Consider the following 22,838-nt stretch of genomic DNA (forward strand, 5'->3'; position numbering starts at 1 on the left):
CCTCGATATTCGGCAATGGATATTGCTCAAGATCTGTCGCAATGTTTACTGTCAGCTTGTACACCTAGCTGCAACAATCGGTCAATCTCGTCCTCTATCTTTTTCTTGTAAGCATAAGGTACAGGGCGAGCTTTATAAAATTTCGGCTGAACAGACTCTTTCCTGTTCAAATGAACCTTCACCCCTTTCAACTTTCCTAAACCATCAGAAAACAGTTCTTTATGCTCATTCAAAATAGCCTGCAGAGTCATGTCAGACTGAGTAGAATGGATTAAATTTGTAGACATTGACTGTTTGATGTCATTTAGAACACTAAGTTTACCAATCCAGTCCCTGCCCATCAATGTAACAGAACATTGATCAACAACCAATATAGGTAGCTTTACACACTTTGTTTAATACGTGACATTAACATCCATGATACCAGAAATTTTTAAGCTGTGTTTGGTGAACGATCTTAGTTTAACGTTCGTCTCCTGCAACGGAGGTAAAACTTCGCTCTTTTCTGCATAAAAAGAAAAAGGCATGATAGAAAAAGGAGCACCAGTGTCCACTTCCATGTTCAATGGCACACTTTCTATTTCCACACGCACCTTACAGGGTGGAGGAGTATCGTGCAAGGTACTTAATGTAAATACGTCATACGTATCACACGCAGCAGATTCAGGTACCACCTGATGCACTTTACTGCCGGAACCTTTACCTCTTTTCTTTCTTGCAGGTGCTTTTTTTACTGCCTGACACATCTTGGCTATATGCCCAGTCTTACTACACGAGTGGCACTTACTCTTACTAAATTTACAATTTGGAGATTTATGGCCTTTTTCTCCATAAGAGTAACATGTTAATGAAGAAAAATCAGCACTTTCCTGTTTCTTCGAATGCTTCAATAACAGCACGTTTGCCGGTAATGTTTTATCACTACGTAGATCAGAAGCATTTCTTGCTGCAGCTTCCATCGATAATGCTACTTCTGCAGCCCTTTCAAAGGTTAAATCCCTTTCTGACAACAGCTTCTTTTGAGTAGCCACATCTCCAATTCCGCAGACCAGTCTGTCTCGTAACATCTGAGACAACGTGGCGCCAAAATTGCAATATCTCGCCAAACTTCGAAGCTCCGCCACAAAAATTGCAACCGATTCCCCAGGCTTCCTTACCCTGCAGTTGAAGCGAAATCGTTGCACAATTTCGCATGGCGGCGGTTCAAAATGTTCTTGCAACACTTTCAAGATTTGGTCTAATGATTTGCTAGTAGGTAATTCAGGTGCCAGCAGGATTTTTAGCAAACTGTACGTATCACTTCCCACTACAGAGAGGAAAATTGCTCTCTTGCGCTCATCATTGTTCACTTCATTAGCAATGAAATACTGTATAAGTCTTTCTGAATACTCACAAAAAGATTCTTTACCAGCTTCGAACTCACCTAACGCTCCGAAATGTGCCACAGTGCACACGAGTAGTCAGCGCCGAATCTGAATTACTGAGCAAGGAGGTTTTGGTTCAGTAGAGGGTTAAATGCTGAAATCTTTTAAGTTTAGATCTGATAAAAGAAGACTGGTTTACGTCTCAAAATAAAGTCTCTAAAATACCCCATATTGTAATCAGAAATAATAATTTCAATTGGAGGGAATTTAGTAAACTTGAGGAGAAAGAAATTAATGATTACGCACAATTACGACCCATAAAATGAAGATAGGTGTCGTATCATAACCCTATTAAAAGAAAACAATGTATACCGCCACCCCTATAGTTTACCGGAAGAGGGAACCTTTAGGGTCGTCATTAAACAAATCCTGAAGGAATGCAATGCTGAATAAGTGGAAAATGAATTATCACAAAATCAGTGATTAACGTTACGCAAAAGTATGGGAGAAACCAAGGGAATAAAATTCCTATGCCTCAAATTTTTGTTTAGAATGGCAGTTAAAATAGAAGAATATCGAAAATCTGATCGCCTCTCACAGTGTCATCGCTGTCAGAATTTTATCCATGGTCCAACGACTATGTAACCACCACCCGCCCCATTGTGATAAATGTGATAGGGACAACAAAACCATTGACTGCAGAAAAGCTATAGAAGAAACCACAAAATGCTGTCATTGGGGTGGGGCACTTTTGGCTAACTATAGCAAATTCCCAAAGTATGAGAGTTTCATAGAGAAAATCCACACTAAAAATGATAACAGAAGATCTTTTGATAACAGAAGCAGATTCAACAAAATAACTGCACGCACAGGATTCAGCTAAGCTAATGCAGTTCAAAGTAATAACATATGACAGTCTCTAATGAGGAATCCTGAAGTACTATTACAACAAGCAGTGAAAGCCAGTACCAACCTCGCAAAATGCATGCCCATTTTTCAACAACACCTTTTAAATAATTCACAGACTAACTTAAACCAAGGAGCCTCAGACAATAGCCATGTGTTGAAAACTTTCCTCCACCCCACTAAAAATAGCCCTGTGGAACTTCAACAACCTCTTAACCAAAGTCGTTGAATTTTTAGACTTCATAGCGAATTTCAACCCAGACATTATTGCTGTCGCAGAGACACAAAGTCTAGTCATAGACAGAAAGTGCCAAACTATAACACTTTTTAGTGTGATCGCATTATCTGTAAAGGCGGCTGGTGCGTGATATTTATTCACCAAAAATTTCCGTTTATAACCTGAGAACTGACAACAACTTTTCAGAAACATCTATCTTACTGCAAATCAACAGCAGAATTATTAAAATCTCCTGCTTTTATATTCCCCCTTCAAATGAATTTTACTGATTTTTTTCAAGAAATTATTTCCACCCAACCTTCAGACGATAAGCATTCGAAGACATCAGTGCAAAAAATGATATCTGGGGATGTAGAAAAAACAAACTCAGAAGACAACAACATCAATTTATTAAAGAATTCGGCATTACTGTTTACGCCCCTGAGAAATCTACATACCTTTATCACTAAGGCTGACATACACCCAATGTTTTAGACGTTATGCTAACCAACTTAGACTCACCATTTCCCATCGATACCCTCTATGAACAAAGCAGTGATAAATTCCCAGTCTGGATTACATGCTAACCTCAAGAAGCAAGATAATGATCAATTTAACTAGACATACTCAGAGATTATTGATGTGGCCGAAGCTGTTTTAGATACTTTTGGACAAATTTAATTTTTATTGCACTACTGGACAAGAAAACAACAAGACATACTGGAGTCTCCTTCTCACCGATACTAATGATGATTTGGCACTCAGCTCAAATGAAGATATAAAGTTCTTTATAAATAACCATGCCATAACCCAAACACACGAAGTGAACTCATCTCTACTAACTTTAATAATTACAAACTGCCTTACAATATTAGAAACATTATCAAAGAGAAGCAATTTTGCTGCAGTTAGCAATTTTGTCTCTAAATGAATGACCAAGTAAACAGTATTTAAATCTTTTATTTCCATAATGAAGTTGAAGTATTTGTTCTAAGGGTGAACAGTTGTATTACATGGTCATCAGCGAAAAATAAAATGCTTATACCTGGGACATATTTCCATTCTGGAAAAAGTTAATAAAAATGTGATACCCTGCAGTGGATATTAAAGTTTTAAAAAAAAAAATTAATAGTAGACCTCAAATTGCTTCATTTTATCTAGTGATCGCAAAAAGCTTTTGAGTTATCTTTATTGGCAGTAAATTCCTTAGAACCTTTTCTTATTAGGTTCATTTTTTCTTATTAGGCAGTCAAATCTTAAGAAGAACAGAAACGAAGCATGTTATTAAGTTTATGAAAATTATCCCAAAAGGGGTATAGATTATTAAAGCGTATTAATCTGTATCGTACACATTTTTAAAAGAAAACAAGCTACAAACTTTTGTAAAAAAAGAAAAATCTTTTCCCTGCTGCCACTTTTCAACTTTTGTCGTAATGTTTTTAAAACAATGAGCTAAACAATTAAACTCGTATTTTCTGCCATTAAATGTTTTGAAATTTCAAAGCAAACAGATATTACTTGTACTTATGTGGTCATTAGATAATATAAATACAGAGAGCGAACCAGTAAGGTCAAAGTTCTCCGGGACGTCTCGTTGGTCGAAGTATTTATTTCTATGATATAAGGTCAGTCAGAAGTAGTTAATTATGACCTAAATAATTCCTCAGGGGGTTTACTTGTGAGTAAACACGGGTGTCACAATCCCGAGGTACCCCAGTGATTGTTTTATTTAGATTAAGGTTATACAAATTGCATAGGTTATACAAATCATGAAAGTAAAAAATGGCCATAGGGTAATTGATGAAGGGAATATAACTTCTCCAGTATTTGATTAAAAGTTATTAAAGCGATTAATCTGCATCGTACACATTTTTGTAGAAAAACAAACTACAAACTTTTGTAAAAAAAGAAAAATCTTTTCCCTGCTGCCACTTTTCAGCTTTTGTCGTAATGTTTTTAAAACAATGAGCTAAACAATTAAACTCGTATTTTCTGCCATTAAATGTTTTGAAATTTCAAAGCAAACAGATATTACTTGTACTTATGTGGTCATTAGATAATATAAATACAGAGAGCGAACCAGTAAGGTCAAAGTTCTCCGGGACGTCTCGTTGGTCGAAGTATTTATTTCTATGATATAAGGTCAGTCAGAAGTAGTTAATTATGACCTAAATAATTCCTCAGGGGGTTTACTTGTGAGTAAACACGGGTGTCACAATCCCGAGGTACCCCAGTGATTGTTTTATTTAGATTAAGGTTATACAAATTGCATAGGTTATACAAATCATGAAAGTAAAAAATGTCCATAGGGTAATTGACGAAGGGAATATAACTTCTCCAGTATTTGATTAAAAGTTATTAAAGCGATTAATCTGCATCGTACACATTTTTGTAGAAAAACAAACTACAAACTTTTGTAAAAAAAAAGAAAATCTTTTCCCTGCTCCAAAAAATCAAACGAAAATATTTTGCCTTTGTTTTTCTTTAATTTCCTTTTTCATCCTGATTTTTGTCTGTCCCATTTTCTGTGGATTTCAAAATGTTTGATATGAATAAATGAAGGACTTATATTTTCTATAATTAGTAATGTTTTATTTAAAAATCACTAAGTGTGGTATTTTCACTAATTATATACCTGGTTCAGGCATATAATCATACCCACAGGATTCATGGTTTTACGACTCATTTTATGGAAACAAATTTTTATGGTGATGAGTTAACGGTGTATATATATATATATCCGATTTGTCAACTTTTTTTAACTGTTTATATCATAATGGTAAATTTTCATATATCATTACTGTGTCAGTTCCATAACCAAATGATATGCTTTTCTAAGCAATATAATAGCAAATTGGCAGAATATCTCAATTGTATTAGATAAACAGTTAGATGAATCAAGGACGGTTAATTAAACTACGGCTCATAAAACAGCAAACTCAATTAAAGTAGCTGAAATATCAATGTTATATTTCGCAAACAGACCAAGTTCTTTGAACACATGAATGCAGTTATGCCCAAAATCCTCAAAGAAAATAATTTTTCGTAGGTCTTTATTACTTAAAAATTAAAATTTCTTTAAAGAAGTATGTGCTTTATCTAGAAAAATAGGCCGATAATGTAAAAAAAAAAAAGGGTTTCATCACGTTGGTATAATTTTTATCATTACTCCTTCAAAATAAATCTGTAAAAAGACTGAACAATATCTGGAAGTTATTACACGCTCTGTGTCAGGAATATAATTTCAAAAATGCTGAACTAGCTGAGAAAGTGGGGGAAGTTTGTCAAATTTTTTCCACTCCTTCAATTGCAAGTGTAAACTGAAAAATAGCTCTCAATTTACCGTTACAGCGATGTGACTGAATATCACCCTAGTTCAGGGATGGGCAAACTTTTTTGGTCGAGGGCCAAAAATCAAGAAAAAAATTTTTGGTGGGCCAAGTGAAAACTTCAATATTTAAAAATAAAAAAAAAGCGATATACAAGTTTTAATTTAAATATTTAGTGAGATGAAGGAAATTGCGATTTCATTTTTAAAAGCTCCTTATATTAAGGTTCGAAGTGAGACATGCTTATTTTAAGGCTAAATGCTTTTCTGTTAGTCTACTTCTGAAATGATTTTTTCTAAGGTTCATAGTTGAAAACTCTTGTTCACATATATAAGATTAAACAAGCATATCACTGATTTTCTGGGCATGAAATATTACATTTTGGAAGCTAGCTTTTGGTAATGATTTGTAAAACTTTGGCATATTTAGAAACAACTGCTTCAGATGATTGTTAGATTGTCCGCTCTTTGGAGCGTAAAATGCGCAGTCTGCCAAATGTGAAGTACAATTTACCTATATTAGATTCCATAAGTCAGCTCCTCGAGAAAGACAAACACTAGTTGGAGCCCGTCTATTCTATAAAGAACTTCTGCTTTCAATATTTTATCAATTGAAGCTGTCTGTGCTAACTATTTCCATCAATTTATGTTTTGTAGAAAAAAAATAGAGAAAGTAAAAATGTCATCAGTACTTTGTTAAAAAAGGAGAAACAGAAATAATTTTAAACATAGTCGACAAGAAAATGGATGTATATTGTTTATATTTGCCACTGATCGGCAAATAAAAATTCTATCCGCGGGCCGGATAAAGTTTTCCGGCGGGCCGTAGTTTGCCCATCCCTGGCCTAATTGAACTAAAAACCACTATTAAGAACTGCAAACGAACATCACCATGCGATACACAGAAATAATATATTCATACACCTTCCAAAAGCTCAACTTTTGGTAGTTTTAAAATTGACAGAATGTGAGCTGAACAGTTCATTACATAACACTCACAAATGATAGAGACCAGGTTATCTTATGTACTTAAAAGTGGTCACATTTTATCGAATAAAGATATTTTAACAAGTTTCCTGCCACAATAGCCAAGATTTTACTTTTAGAAACAAATTAGGCTTTTTTTATATGAGCAGTATTGTAGCATATTTGATTTTGAAAAGGTTTCTAACCAAAAGTGGCGCCATGAAACTTGAAAAGCCTCATGATGCACAATATCATGGGGAATGATTTTATTTCATCAATTACTTTTTAACTGGCTGGACCTTTGAACTAAAGCTTAATGTAGTTTCATCAGATAATTTTATCCAAAATGAAGATATACCATACGGGAGTGTAATAAGCATTTCTCTGCTTTAATAACAATTAACGGATTTTTATCTATTGTTCACGGGGAGTTAATCTTCGCTGATTTTAAATTAACTTGCTAAGCATCTTTTATGCGAACTCTTGAAAGGCCAGTTACAATAACAAAAAAAAGTACGAAAATGCAAACTAAACGGATTCATGTTTTCTAATTAAAAAACGTGTATAAGCTGTAGTCAGCCAACAGATTCCTGTGTTAAACGACATCTGTGAGATTGACTGTAGGTAAAACATCTCCAATGATTTACAACAGTTATTTTTTGCCTCAATTATACAATTTTAACGACTTTCACGTACTATATACGTATGGTTCAAATTTAATAAACTTGTTGCTTGTGCGGTTGTGTTCAATGAGGAAGTGATATTAGAAAAACTACTATCTAGCATTACTGTATTTTTACAAAAATGCTCTGTTAGTCTGGCTCCCCAGTTTATTTCAAACTAAATTTCAAAAAATGGTTTATTTTTCCTGTTGAAAAACTTTCATTGGTGCTATTGATGTTAGCCTTGCTCTATTTTTAAACTTATACATGAACTCATTAACAGTGGTTACGAAATAATATTTGGTTGAACTTTTGGGAATAACTAGTAATGAAACAGTTAACTCAACAACCGAATCGATCCACAGTCTTAGAAATAAACTCTGTTTACTTGGTATTCAAAACTTGGTGACATTTTTTTTAACCAGCTTAACAGATTATCTAGAATACTTAACTAAACAGCAAATTGCACGAAATTAAACTATGTATTTGTACCATATTACTATATTTGTACCATGTAACTATTCGTGTAGTAAGACACCAGTCTCCATCAACAAAAAATGTATGCAGCATCTCCGCTTAACCAGGGGGGGAGGTGGGCGCACGATGCGCCCACTTAAAGCTTGGGGGGGAATTTTTACACTAAATAAAACGAATAGTTTGGGGGGGGGATTTAGAATTTGCCCAAGAGCTTGGGGGGGATGGGGGCCACTGCGCTTAACGCACAAATACTTAATTCCAAAGAAGCATCCCTACAATGCAATTTTTGTTGGGAGTCTCTTACAGTGAAGCATTTTTTAACTCTATGCTTACAATTTAATAGACAGTATCAGACTTAATCCCCCAAATTTAAATTACACCTTAGCCAAACTTAATGCTTTATCTTAAAGATTCTGTGTTTTATAATTCGATTGAGCTCTAAATTTTTACGAGTTGACCAGTTTAAACGTTATTGTATTAATTTAAACCAAGCTACAAAAATTTTAATCTAGTCTTAGGCGCTGTTTTAAGCATCACTCCTTTGCCATCTATCTATTGAAGTAAGCCTTTATCTTAATGAACATTTCCACTTGTTGCAAAGGTATCAATATCAAATAACACATTTTGCTTTCGTTAACTTAAGATTGGCGTTGAGAATTTTCATCGATATTTCAATTCTTTTTTATTTGATGAATAAATATTGCCAGCTAAAGCTGCAACCCACATAACTTTAGCAGCTGGTGTAGCCATATTAAGTGTCTCAAATAAAAATTTCCTAACCCATGGTAGAACGATGAATGCAGACAAGCACCTTAAACTCTCAAAGTAAAGCATGGAAGAAATTCCGTCGTTATCCAATTCTGATTTGTTCATAATTCACTACAAAATCTATAGATCAGGCTCACTCGTTTTTTGCTTTGACGTAATTAAGAAAATAACAGATACTTTAACAAATAGCAGATGGAATGGGACACAAAGATCTACAACAAATTTGAAATCGGACCGTAGGTCACCCCTTTTAAAAGAAATAATTCCAGAAAGGTTATTAGCATTTCAAACAGATTGCGAATTGGCCATATATGATTGATAATCATTCATATACATCAATCATTGACGCCTTTCACTGAAAGAACTATCAGCCGTTTGCTCTAGTTGCAGAGAACCATAAAGAAAATCTTGACACTGTTCTAATTTAGAAATTAAGAGACGTCGTTATTTTAATAATGATTTCTTTTCCCATATTTTTTAAACTTGGTACAACTCTGCACCAAAACCTTATTGACATTCTTAATATAAAGGCTACTTCCCTTCACATTAAATTATGGTTTTATATGGACTAAGTACTCGGTGCAATGCATCCTGATTTGGCGCCAAAAAAGATAAACAACCATATCATTAAATATGTATCTCACAATATATTTGACCACCTGTGCATGTAAACAAATAGTACTGTTATATAAAAACTCGATTATCACTTGATGACAAGTTGATATTCCGGTAAAATTTTAAAAAATATTTTTGCATGTAATTATAATTCAGTTATCACTTCCTTACTACTTAAGAAATTCCATCGGGAAGGGGGAGGTAGAAAACAATAACGATCCAACTTAACACCTCTGCATATAAACAAATATCGCTAATATATATAAATGCTTGATTATCATATGAAGATGCGCTTAAATTATAGCACGAAATATAAAACAAATATTTTGGCATGCAATAATAATTTGGTTTTCCCTTCCCTTCCACCGTGAAAATTCTTCCGAGGAAAGAATAAAAATTGGCAAATATGATACAGAATTTCTTTTCTCCAACTACTTCAATACCCAAAGACTAATGTATTGCTAATTTTTTCAGTTAATAAGTGTTTGAGGATTTGGAACAAGTTTTTCTTAAATAGGAAAATAGATACCATCGTTATAAGATTTTTTAAAAATATCGATTGCTAGTCAAATAACCTATAGCTTCATTTTAGTACAAAATTGAATCGCAAAATATCCAGTATCTATTGGTTTTGTAGGTTAGCATCCTTTTTTTCTCTTTAAAAAGCAAACACAAATGACAATTTCCAAGCTGTATTATAATCCCATGCTCAACGCTTTGCCAACCTTGAAATTGTGTTAGTTTCGTGTGAATAAACCTTCTCTATTAAAATGGTAGCGAAAAGACTCTGATGCTATGTGTTGTACAAGCATAGGCCTATCTTGACATTTGCCACTGTGTTATCTCGAAGGTGTGTGATCTGTAAGTTTGTAATTAGTAGAGAGCCAAGGAAACGTCACCCTACTTTCTTTTCGGAATAAATATAAATTAGATAATGCTCGACTAAGGAGATTATCGAAATTTTTTGTTGTTAATCAGCAACATAATCAAAAGCTACCGTATAAAAAGAGTTGAAGTAGCACTGTCATAGGCTTGAGTCTTACCTCTGAAAGTTACACAATGTCTATACGTTCGTTGTGCATTTTTAATACAAATGCTCCATTTGTCTACTTCTTTTCCCATTTGAGGTTTAGCGAAAGTGCAAAATTGGGACAATGTTGCTTTCCTTATACACTATGTATCTATCGAAGTACATGAAGAAGACTGCAGGTTAAAATACGACATTTTTTTTTTTTTTTTGCAGAACCGTCAGTTGGTTAAATATGCTAGTATTAAACATAGAACAATAAAAAATTTGGTTTCGTCCATAGTAAATAAAACTTTTTTTAGAATTATTATTGGAATTATTAGTAGATAATAGAATGTAAAATATTTGTGGCAATTGGTTACCCACATAGCTGCTTTTAATTGTTCGCTGTTAGACATATAAAAGGACTGTTGTCGCATTTTTTTTATCAAATACAATAGGCTGGTGCTGATGATATCTACGTAACATTTTTTCAACTAATAATATCCACATTTTGATGTATTATTAAGCATTTTCTTTCATTTCTAAATACTTTTATGCTACAATTTTCTAAATATGCATTTACTAGATTCACCTGTATCATAGTACCTGTTCAGGCAGCATAGAAGCTTAAAGAAATTTAATAGCTGTGTTATCTTACACTAAGTTCAATTCAATGTCAAATAGTAGCTGTAATAATTTTGGCGAAGTGAACTTTTAAGCCCTCAACATTGATTACAATGGTATTTGTTTCTTACTCGTCACCTTGGAAGGATATCGGAAACATGTAGGCATTCAGTAAAAGAGTAGAACTATTCGAGCTCAATTTATTTCAGTGTAGAAATAGAGAAATACACACATCCTGACTCTTTTTATTTACTTGCTCCAAAAACATCGTTATTATAAGTATTTGACGTAAAAGTGCAGCCCATTCACGCTTTCTCCATCTCGCACCGCTCCTTAAATAATTTTTGCATTTTCTTCAGTTGAAGGAATCGCCGCATAAACAAATACTGAAGTAACACGTTTTGTAAATACAAAAACAGAGTACGATCAATCAAAGCTAAGAAAAAAATTCCTATAATCAAGTAACGAGATATCTATACTTTTGCATAATATTATCACTGTAATATTATACAGATATCACAAGACTTTAAACGCATCTCATACTTTTCTCGGCATTCTACCAAACTGATGAATATGCTTACGTAACCACACATTTATAAATGGAAATGATCCATTTCTCTTCTCACCCTGCGAAAGAAAGCTCAGAATCATCAATATATTTGGTAGCATAGCTATTTAATAATGAATGTGCTGGAAAATATCCTGAATACAAATTACTGTCTTAATAAACATACACCTCAATTTTCTTTTAAGGGGTAATTCTTAAAAGTTTTCTGTTTCAACATTCGTGTCCTACGTTGATAGTTCTATCAATTAACTGTTTCGAATTAATAATTAATGGGCAATAGATAAGTTACTTCATCGGCTTAGATAGTATTGAGAAAGGCTGCGCATGATTGATGTTATGGTAAATATTAGAAAAAGACATTTTAATGAAGTGAGAAAACTGTCTTTGAAACATATGGCATATGTATGATTAAGAAGGCAAAGACTTGGTCACTCTTACCTTCCATCACTTGAACCTTCCATTTTCTGACTAGAAGTCGTAGCTTATTCTTTCTGTGAGAGACCAGACTCTCAAAAAGCGTGGCTACCCACTGCAGAGAAAATATGCCCTAATGATCTATTTCTGAAGATAGTGGGCATTCTTGATTCAAAATTATCTACATTAGATGCTTAAGTCGTTGTCGCTTTTAATTAATATACTGCTCTGAAATATCAATGCTATTATGATTTTTCTCACAAAACGATTCAAACATTTGAGGGACAAATTCACTTCCTGCTTTTGGCTTGATCTTGAATCTTTGCTAGGTGACCCAATATATCACAATCTTATCAAAAGAATAGGATTATATTCATTGTTTAAAAAATAAATGTAAATCTTTAACCCAATGGCTGGCACAGGATGGTTAGTTCTAGATCTAGTTATCTTCCACCAACATATAATAAAATAAAATTGTTTTAATTCAAAAACTAACAATACACATTTATATATTAAAATATTACCTCTTGTGGTTAAAAAAAATGAGTGAGCTAACGTGTGAATTATTTTAGCTCAGTAGCCAAAACATGCCTTTCAGCATTTTTAAAGTTTAGCTGTGATAAAAACCAAAAGCTTAGATGGTCCTTTGATTCCAACTTAAAAAGGAAAATGCTGATCAAATATACGTTTCTTATTTCTATCTTATATTTATTTTGGCTCTTTTTGAAGGAATTGTCCAGTATTGTATAATAAGTTCGCTCTAATATTCTTCCTTTTTGCATTGGTACAGAAAATAAAGTAAATTTTAGAAAATATACCAAATGATGACTTAGAACAGTTAGTTGGAGTAATTGATAATGTGATAACTAATAGCTTATAATAATAAAGTAGCGCTCTGTTGTTAATTCAATGCTATGAAGATCCAGAAGTGGTCATTTTCTGGAATTTTTAAATAGTTGTGGATGAAGTATAGTTGTAATAAAAAACCAAAAGCTTAGATGTTCCTTTGATTTCAGCTAGTTTTTTTTTTTTTTTAAAGAAAAATGCTGATCAAATATGTTGTTGACACATTTTGATAATTGATATTTATTATGACTAATTGATACCAATGCTTCAGCTAGGCTTTTCTTTTACACTGAGTTCAATGCATTTAGAATATTTATACCATGACAAGCTAGGTACGCAATATATTAATGTAATTTTTTTAATTAACTTACGAAAACTGTCACATTATAATTTTCTGTCAAAACTTACTTTAGATACACAATTAATATAAACATTTCAGGAAACATTATGAATGATTAATTTACTCATTTAGAATTATCAGAGAAAGACATTTTATTCTCAAGGTAAGTTCAGCACTTAAATTTGTTAAACTGAATTTTAGCTAAATTATTTTTGTCGAGCATTTAGTAATTCAAGAGGTGTACAAGATATACTTTTTTTCTACATAGTCTGCGAAAAAAGTAAAAACCAACTTGAATAAAGCTCAAAAAGAAGTTCAGAATACTAATGCCAGATCCTCTGAACAAGGATCTTTCTCAGAGTCTAAAAAATGACAGTAGAAAAGTAAAGAGATAAACATGTACAATAGGGATAGAAGAGCAAAATTAAAACGAGTGATTAAAAAAACAGCAGTGCAGCGGTTTTGATGGAAACCCTAGAGTACAAAAGATCAAAATAGAGTAGATTTTCAAAATTTTAGAAAAGGTGTGATACTAGCAAGTTACTAAACCTCTTAATGGTTGCAGAATCTTAAAGAAAGCGACTATAAAAGTGTCTTATTTTTTATTGAAAACGATTATGTAAAACTAAATGTATATATTAATTTTTGACATGTTTTTAGACTTTAAAATAAACTATCTCTAAACACACATTACAAATATGTCTAGTACTGTCATATGGTATAAAGACTGGGACATAAACATGATTCCGGCATAAAATATAAACTCCTCCGCACAAAATCATCACACAGAGAGAGAAATACATCGAGGCTGAAACTTTGACCGGAGCAAGAAGGTTTAATTTTTCAAAATGGAATATGATTTATAATACTAAAGGTCAAGATATGAAGTTGAATGCTTATAGCAGCAGAACCTATGATTAGAGCTCCAAATCTAGAGCAATAGAAGATCGTTTAGTATCCTCATTTCTACAGATATTTTATGTTCTTTGAGTTTAAATTTAAGGATGAAATTAATTTGCCCAATATACGCAAGAACTCGCTTAAAAGAAATTTATAATTACTCTTGCTAATAATAGATCAATAGTTCTATTTTTTTATCAACAATATTTTTTAATATTCGTATAATTTAGTTTGTTTGCAGAGAACGGAACTACTTTAAATCTAAATTCATTCAAAATCTGAACAACTAATTTTCGTTTAATAAGGTAAAAATAATCAATTTATTTGAATTAGATAGCTTCTTGGGTTAATATTCTGTAGAAGGAATAAATAATATTCGATGGAAATCCACGGTCAACAGCAATACAGCTTTAAGCTAAACAAGTTTTTCTTTTAGCTTATAACGATTGGAACAAATGTCAGAAGCCCGATATATAAAAGATCGTAAGGTAGCAATCTTTTGTTTAGGAGGTTAATGGATACCGATGAACAGTAGTGAGAAATTCATTGCAATTGCGAATAAGACTGTCTAATTAAAGTAAAATTTTTTTTATCTTGTTTAAACGTGAAATAAAGGCGATCCAGTGAATACATAACATTGAAAATATGATTCATGACCATCAATATCTAACAATCGTCAATAACAGGTGAATATCATTAATCAAAATATATAATGACGCAGATCCCTTTAAACGGGGTTGAAAAGATTACCTTTTGCTACTGAGTTCACAATCATATGCTAATATTTACCTTTAAAAGTGTACTGCTCTAAGTAAATGCGAGTAATCGTCAATTTCAACTTGGCTAAAATTGAACTCTTTTTTTTTTTTTTTTTTTAGTCTCTTTTAGATGCAATTAGAGCACCACTAATGGGAAAGTTAGTGAAATAAAGTTTGCATCAAAAGTGACTATTATGTTTTCATTTGGTTTGAATGTACGAAGCTCGTTAGCAAAATCATACCAGTTTTTGACAGTAAATAAATTTCAACTAGAAAGTCTGGATAAACTTGAAATAAAATGCTTGGCTAATTTCTAAGAGGTGGTGCCAATATTAAAAACAATTATCCAAAAAGGAGCCTAAGCCTTATGACCTAACACAGTGTGAATTATTATACGCAAGAGGAAATTTCAGATTTCTATAGGAATAATGTCAGCAGTTTTGATGGCAGATATCATTTTCTGAAACTCGTTAGCTTAAATCTTTACGTAATATTCCATATGGGCCATCATCCATTAATTATTAGGATTTCTGTAGATATTTAACTTTGTCTGGAACTACAATTTGTTTCCTTTTATCCGCTTTAGTAATATAATGCTACCGAGTAGCAATACTACTAATTAATACTACCAATGATACCGAGTACTAATATTAATTACTTTTGAATAATACCAATACTATCGAAATTTTTAATTCAGAAAGAGCAGTTTTCTTAGGGCCGAGAATTTTGACAGTCAAATGCTTAATTGATTCTTTTTTGCGGTTCTGACATCACTAAATACGAAAGCTCTTTTAATAGAAAAAATCTACTTTGGTATTAAGGGTAGAATAAAGTTGTTATCTAAGAGCGATGAGTACGTTGTTATTTAACGTAACGGAAGAAAAATTGACAACAGAATTTTGTTTAACAGGTGGTTAAGTATTAAGTTCAGGAATATGATTACATTTAAGAAATTTATTGAATTACTTTTCTGGAATTAGTTTGTGCATCAATTCTTCACCAAGAACGTCGATCAATTATGTCAAAATTGGAAGTAGAATTATTGATATTTATATGCAAGTCATGTAATTCACGCTCAACAGTGACTAACTTTTTACAAAATTTCTAGAAAGTAAAAACTTAAGATGAAGTTTGTTGTAAGGGTAAAAATATTTTAAAGATATGAATTTAGAATAAAATTTAATGCTCCTACAATGAATAAGGAATCTTAAGTAGTACAAGAGTTTGTTTTGGCCAGCTTTAAGTTCAAAAACATTGCGATTTCTTACAAGTTAATACGGTCCGCATATGGTTAATTAAGAATGAAGTTTGTGAGAGTTGCTGCTGTGCTGGATTAAGTTATATTTCTTTTATGAACAAGCGATTTTGATAAAAGAAATAATTGTTTTTTTTTTTTTTTCATTTAAGAAAAGAGAGAGAAAACTCTATCACACCTAGGCAAGATTTTTAAAGATATTATGAATCATAAATTAATTGACTTAAATGAATATTATATTAATACTATAAGATCAGTATTATCCTTTGCAAATGTGGATGAAACAATACATACTGCTGCAACGGTGAAAAAGCTTTAATGACAGAGAGTAGGGTACACGTACTACCCGAAAACCTAATAAATACCGAAGAGCTTTTTTGAAAAAATAATTTCGAATTAATATTATTTATATGATAATTGTAATTATTTAATGTTTTAATTACTGCCCTTAAATTGCCTTTGCAGATTTTCCAAATCTTTTTGCTCGTTATTGAAGTAGAGCAACCTGATATTTTTCAGCAATGTAAGAATTGCATGTGCGAAATTCTTCTGGCATTTCGCCAGTACTCAGAATGCTAAAAGTTTTGTAGATACATAAATTGAAAGAAGCTGTATAAAATTAGATTAAAATTTATTTACATACTATAAGCGCAAAAGGTATGATTAGTGTAGAATACGCGAAGAAAAATTAGAATGGTAGTCAAAAGACTCATACAATGCTATGTGTTGTACCTGCATAGAAATGAATGTCTTGACATTTGCCACTGCGTTATAGACAATCAAGAAGGTGTGTAATCTGTAAGTTTGTAAATAAAAGAGATCTATGGAAGTGCTCCCTACTTTCTTATCGGAATAAATATTAAAGGTTTCCCATCGCCAACTAATTCAATACTTTAGAGCTGGACCATTGCAAGCTTTTTAATGTAATCAATAATTGTTAGAGAATTCGCATTAAATATTTTTTAAATGGTTTAATAAGTTGGCATAATAAGATTTCTATTGCCAAGTAGACATGGATGCTAATTTAAGAATAGACCCTGGCTCAACACTACCCTAGTTACCAATAGCAGCAGAGTTATAAGCAGCAGAGATATATATTTTCCAGAATTTGTGCTAGATATATTATAAATTGCTCTACTTTCACTTCAATAATGAAGGCGTTATTCTGATTTCTTTTTATCGAGAACGGCTAAGAAACTGCTTTTCACAACTTATCTTTCTTTTATAAAATCCTTTAAATTCATCATGATTAGAAATCTGCCATTAAAGCTCATTTGTCTTTTAAGTAATGTATCCTGTATGCACTGTTAAATAGCTTTTTTTTATCACTGCAATTCACTTCTTTACGGATTATTATATTTATAAAAATAAGATAATGATCAACTAAAGGTGGTGATCAACGTTTTTTTTAATTATTATTATTAATCAGCAATATTATCAAAAGCTTCCGTATAAAAAGCATTGAAGTAGCACTGTCATAGGCTTGAGAATTGTATCTGAAAGTTACACTAGATCCAAATGTTTGTTGTGCATTTTTGGAACAGATGCGCCATGTGTCTCTTTCTTGAAACTGCTAGTACTAAACATAGAAGAAAGAAAAAAATTGGTTTAGCAGATAATAAATAATACTTTTTTTAGAATTATTATTAGATTTAAGTAGATAATAGAGTATTTACTTCCATTTATGGCAATTGCCCTTTTAGCCTCTTTTAATTGTTCGCTCTTAAACGTATGAATGGGCGATATATATACATATATGGCCTTTTTCTGACAAAAACTATAGACTGGTGGCGATGGTAGCTTCCGTAAAAAAAATTTCATCCACTCCAATACTTTGATCCATTAATAAGCATTTTCTTTCATTTCTAAATAATTGTATGTTGCAATTTTCTAAATATGCATTTACTGTAGATTCACCTGTATCATAGTATCTGTTCAGGCAGTAGAGAAGCTTAAAGAAATTTAATAGTCCTGTTATCTTGTACTAAATTCAGTTGAATATCAAATTATAGTTATAATAGTTTTGGCAAAGTGAACTCTTAAATCCTCAATATTGATTATAATGGTAACTGTTTCTTACTCGTCTTCTTGGAAGGATATAACAAAAGGAAGCATTCAACAAAAGAATAGAACTATTCGCGCCCAATTTATTTCATTGTAGAAATAGACTGCTCCAAAAAAACATTTTAAAGTGTTTGACATTGAAAGTGCAGCCCATTCACGCTTTCTCTATATTGCACCTCTCCTTAAATAATTTTTGCATTTTTTTTTTAGCTTTAATTAAAGAAATCGCCTCATAAACACAAACTGAAGTAACACGTTTTGTAAATGCAAAAACGGAATACGATCAAGCAAAGCTAAGAAAAAATTACTATACTCAAATAACAAGATATCTATACCTTTTATCTTGTATAATATTATCACTGTAATAATGTACAAATATCATAAGACTTGTAACGCGTTTCATACTTGCTCGGCATTCTACTAAACTGATGGCTATGCTTACGCAACCAATCATTTATAAATGAAATTTCTCTTCTCAGTCTGGGAAAGAATGCTCAAAAGCATCAATATATTAGGTAGCATAACTACTTACTAATGTATGTGTCGGAAAATATCTCGAATACAAGTTACTTGTGGTTGACTCTAAATTGTGCTGGAAACATCACGTTGAGTACATTTCTGATCGCATTACAAAACGCTTCTCCATCCTCAAAATTCTAGTTGTCTGCCTTTGGGGCAATGCAACCCTTCTTGCCACCTATCGTACCTTTATCCTTCCTATCTTCACGCATTGCTGTAAACCACTAATAACAATGTCTAAAAATTTGATGAGCAAACTGGAGGATATTCAAAACCAGGCCCTCAGACTCATTACTGGTGCAGTTAAAACTACACCCATTGATTCCAAGTTACTACTCACAAATATTAAACCACTGGAGGTTGTCTTCGAGGAAAAAGCTTTAATTCTTTATGAAAAACTCCTCCATCTTAATGATGCTTTTTGGATGAACTATCGAAATCTTGAAACCCAAAATGGTTTTGTTCAGATAGCCCATGGCGTCAGAGATGCTCTTCAACTTCCTGTAACAGTGAATAAAGCTATGAAGCCATGTAATCCACTACTAGTCCATGAGATTAGGAAGAACCTGCAACTCCCGGTTCTCCAACGCTCCTGACGTTCTTCTCTCCCTTGCTCTGGAGACTCTAAATAACAGATTCCCAGAACCTGATTGGCTCTTTTTCAAATAACCAACCTACAAAACTAGAAAAAACCCAAAGTATTAATCTAACTAAAAACCAAAATATATCCTGTCTTGGATATGGTATGTCTTGGATAGGGTGGATTCCGAAAATGCCGTTTCATAATTGTGCTTTGTTCATAACTGTTTCACTACAAAATCTATTGATCAGGCTCACTCGTTTTTTTGCTTTGGCGTAATTAAGAAAGGAACAGATACTTTAACAATTTGCAGATGGAATGGGTCACAAAGATCTACAACAAATTTGAAATCAGACAGTAGGTCAGCCCTTTTAAAAAAAATAATTCTAGGACAGTCATTAGTATTTCAAACAGATTACGAATTGGCCATATGTGATTGATAATCATTCATATACGTCAATCATAGGCGCCTTTTACTAAATGAAATTGCAGCTGATTGCTCTAGTTGCAGAGAACCATTAACCATATAGAAAACCTTGACACTGTTCTAATTTAAAAATTAAGGGACGTCGTTAGTTTAATAATGATTTCTTTTTCCTTGTTTGTTTTTAACTTGGAACAACTTCGCACCAAAACCTTATTGATATTCTTAAAGATAAAGGATACTTCCCTTTACTTTAAATTATGATTTTATATGGAATAAGTACTCGGTGCAATGTATCCTGATTTGGCTCTTGCGCGAAAAAATATAAACAACCATATCATTGAAAGTGTATCTCACAATATATTTGACCACCTATACATGCAAACAAGTACTGTTGTATAAATACTCGATTATTATAGGAGGATGTGTTGATATTCTGGGGAAGTTTAAACAAATATTTTTGCATGTAATTATAATCCAATTATCACTTCCTAACTACTTAGGAAATTAATTCAAGAAGGGTGAGACAGAAAACAATAACTATCTAACTTACCACCTCTGCATATAAACAAAAATCGCTAATATATAAATGTTTGATTATCATATTAAGATGCTTTTAAATTCTGGTAAAATATAAAACAAATATTTATAATGCAATAATAATTTGATTTTTCACTTCCATACCACTGTTAAAAAACTTCCGAGGAAAGAGTAAAAATTGGCAAATATGATACAGGATTTCTTTTCTCCAACTACTTCAATACCCAAGGACTGATATATTGCTAATTTTTTCAGTTTATAAATGTTTGGGGATTTCTCTATCTGTCACCTCTCCTTAAATAATTTTTGCATTTTCTTTAGCTTGACAGCATAAATACTGAAGTAACATGTTTTGTATATACAAAAACAGAATACGATCAAGCGAAGTCAAGAAAAAAAATTACTTTACTCAAATAACAATGTATCTATGCCTTTTCATAATATTATCACTGCAATATTGTACAGATATCACAAGACTTGTAACGCGTTTCATACTTTGCTCGGCATTCTACCAAACCGATGACTGCTTTCGCAACCAGACATTTATAAATGGAAATGTTCCATTTTTCTTCTCAGTCTAGGAAAGAAAGCTCAAAAGCGTCAATAGATTGGGTAGCATAGCTATTTATCAATGTATGTGTTGGAAAATATCTTGAATAAAAGTTACTGTCTTATAAACATACACTTCAATTTTCTTTTTAGGGGTAATTCTTAAAAGTTTTCTGTTTCAACATTCGTGTGATACGTTGATAGTTCTATCAATTAACTGTTTCGAATTAAAAAAATAATAGGCAATAGATAAGTTACTTCATCGGCTTAAATAGTTTTGAGAAGGGCTGCACATGATTGATATTATGGTAAATATTAATAAAAGACTGTTGCCTGTTGGTGGATGATGGTCGGTAGGCAGATGTGGCGGTTGCCTGTCACAAACCTGGGCTGGTGCCTGTCACAAACCTGGGCTGGTGCCTGTCACAAACCTGGGCGGGTGCCTGTCACAAAACCTGTGGCGGGTGCCTGTCACAAACCTGCGGCGGGTGCCTGTCACACGCCACTCAATTTTTGCAGCAGTCGAGTGTTGCCTACCTCTCCCTTTGAGGAAATATCAATTAAAAGTGTTCCGAAAAATTAGTCAGCGAAAATATTAAGAAATTCTCGAAAGTTTTTGTAATAACTTTTAAAACTTATTTCGATATTTTCCTAGCATATTTGTAGTTTATTCCTCAAATTAACAAAGGAACCAAATTAGAAAATAAAAGTACGCAGTTTTTTGCTTTTAAATTTACATTAGTTAGAATTAGATACCTTATTAGATTAATATTCTGTTGAAGGAATAAATAATATTGGATGGAAATCCACTGTCAACAGCAATAGAGCTTTAACCTAAACAAGCTTTCCTTTTTGCTTATAACGATTGGAACAAATGTCAGAAGCCTGATAATAATAGAGCGTATAAAGGCAGCAATCTTTTGTTCAGGAGGTCAATGGTTACCGATTAACAGAAGTGAGAAATTCATTGCAATTACGACTAAGTAAAGTAAGCATTTTTTGTAGTGTAGACATTTTAATGTAGTGAGAAAGCTGTCTTTAAAACATATGACATATGTATGATTTAAAAGGCAAAGACTAAACCACTCTTGCCTTCCATCACTTGAACATTCCATTACCTTCCATTTTCTGACTAGAAGTCGTACCTTATTCTTTCTGTGAGAGACCCGACTCTCAAAAAGCATGGTTACCCACCTCTACAGAGAAAATATGCCCTAATGATCAATTTCTGAAGATAGTGGGCATTCTTGATTCAAAATTATCTACATTAGATGCTTAAGTCGTTGTCGCTTTTAATTAATATACTGCTCTGAAGTATCAATGCTATTATGATTTTTCTCACAAAACGATTTAAACATTTGAGGGACAAATTCATTTCCTGCTTTTGGCTTGATCTTGAATCTTTGCTAGGTGACCCAATACATCACAATCTTTTCAAAACAATAGGAATATATTCATTGCTTAAAAAATAAATGTCAATCTTTAGCCCAATGGCTGCCACAGGATAGTTATTTCTAGATCTAGTTATCTTCAACCAACATATAATGAAATAAAATTGTTTTAATTCGGAAACGAACAATACACATTTACATATTAAAATATCACCTCTTGTGGTGAAAAAAAAATGAGTGGGATAAAGTGTGAATTAGTTTAGCTCAGTAGCCAAAACATGCCTGTCAGCATTTTGAAAATACGTTTATTATTTCTATTTCATTCTTTTTGAAGGAATTGTCCAGTATTGTAAAATAAGTTGGCACTAATATTCTTCCTTTTTACATTGGTACAGAAAATAAAGTAAATTTTTAAAAATATACCAAATGATAACTTAGGAGATCTTAGAGTGATTGATAATGATTATAACTAATGGTTTACAATTAATAAAGCAACGTTCTGTTTAATCGATGCTATAAAGATCAAGATGTGGTTATTTTCTGGGAAGCTCTAAATTGTTGTGGATGAAGTTTAGTTGTGATAAAAGCCAAAAGCTTAGATGGTCCTTTGAGTTCAACTAATTTTTTTTTAAGGAAAAATGCTGATCAAATGTTGACACATTTTGATAATTGATATTTATTTTGACAAATTGATACCAACGCTTTAGCTAGGCTTTTCTTTTACACTGGGTTCAATGCATTTAGTATATTTATA

General features: G+C 32.5%; 1 protein-coding gene across 1 annotated transcript; it reads right to left on the bottom strand.

Annotated features, from left to right (window-relative positions):
• Positions 1-395: 395 nt before the first annotated feature.
• LOC147806758 (uncharacterized) lies at positions 396-18,812 on the bottom strand. Its single transcript, XM_087168522.1, has 2 exons — positions 18,788-18,812; positions 396-1,381 (listed from the first exon to the last, which is right to left on the bottom strand). Exons 1-2 carry the CDS (start codon positions 18,810-18,812, stop codon positions 396-398), a joined length of 1,011 nt encoding a protein of 336 aa, XP_087024648.1.
• Between the last annotated feature and the right edge of the window lie 4,026 nt (positions 18,813-22,838).

The sequence above is a fragment of the Parasteatoda tepidariorum genome, chromosome 7 (assembly GCF_982258835.1).
Source record: "Parasteatoda tepidariorum strain Cologne lab strain chromosome 7, Ptep-v5.0, whole genome shotgun sequence".
Taxonomy (NCBI): domain Eukaryota; kingdom Metazoa; phylum Arthropoda; class Arachnida; order Araneae; family Theridiidae; genus Parasteatoda; species Parasteatoda tepidariorum.

Bases quoted from the DNA above. Each gene is read 5' to 3' on its own strand.
- LOC147806758 (XM_087168522.1), bottom strand. From the start codon at position 18,812: ATGCGTGAAGATAGGAAGGATAAAG. The intron at 1,382-18,787 runs GTACGATAGGTG...GTGAGTATTCAG, and splicing joins TGAAGATAGGAAGGATAAAG to AAAGACTTATACAGTATTTC.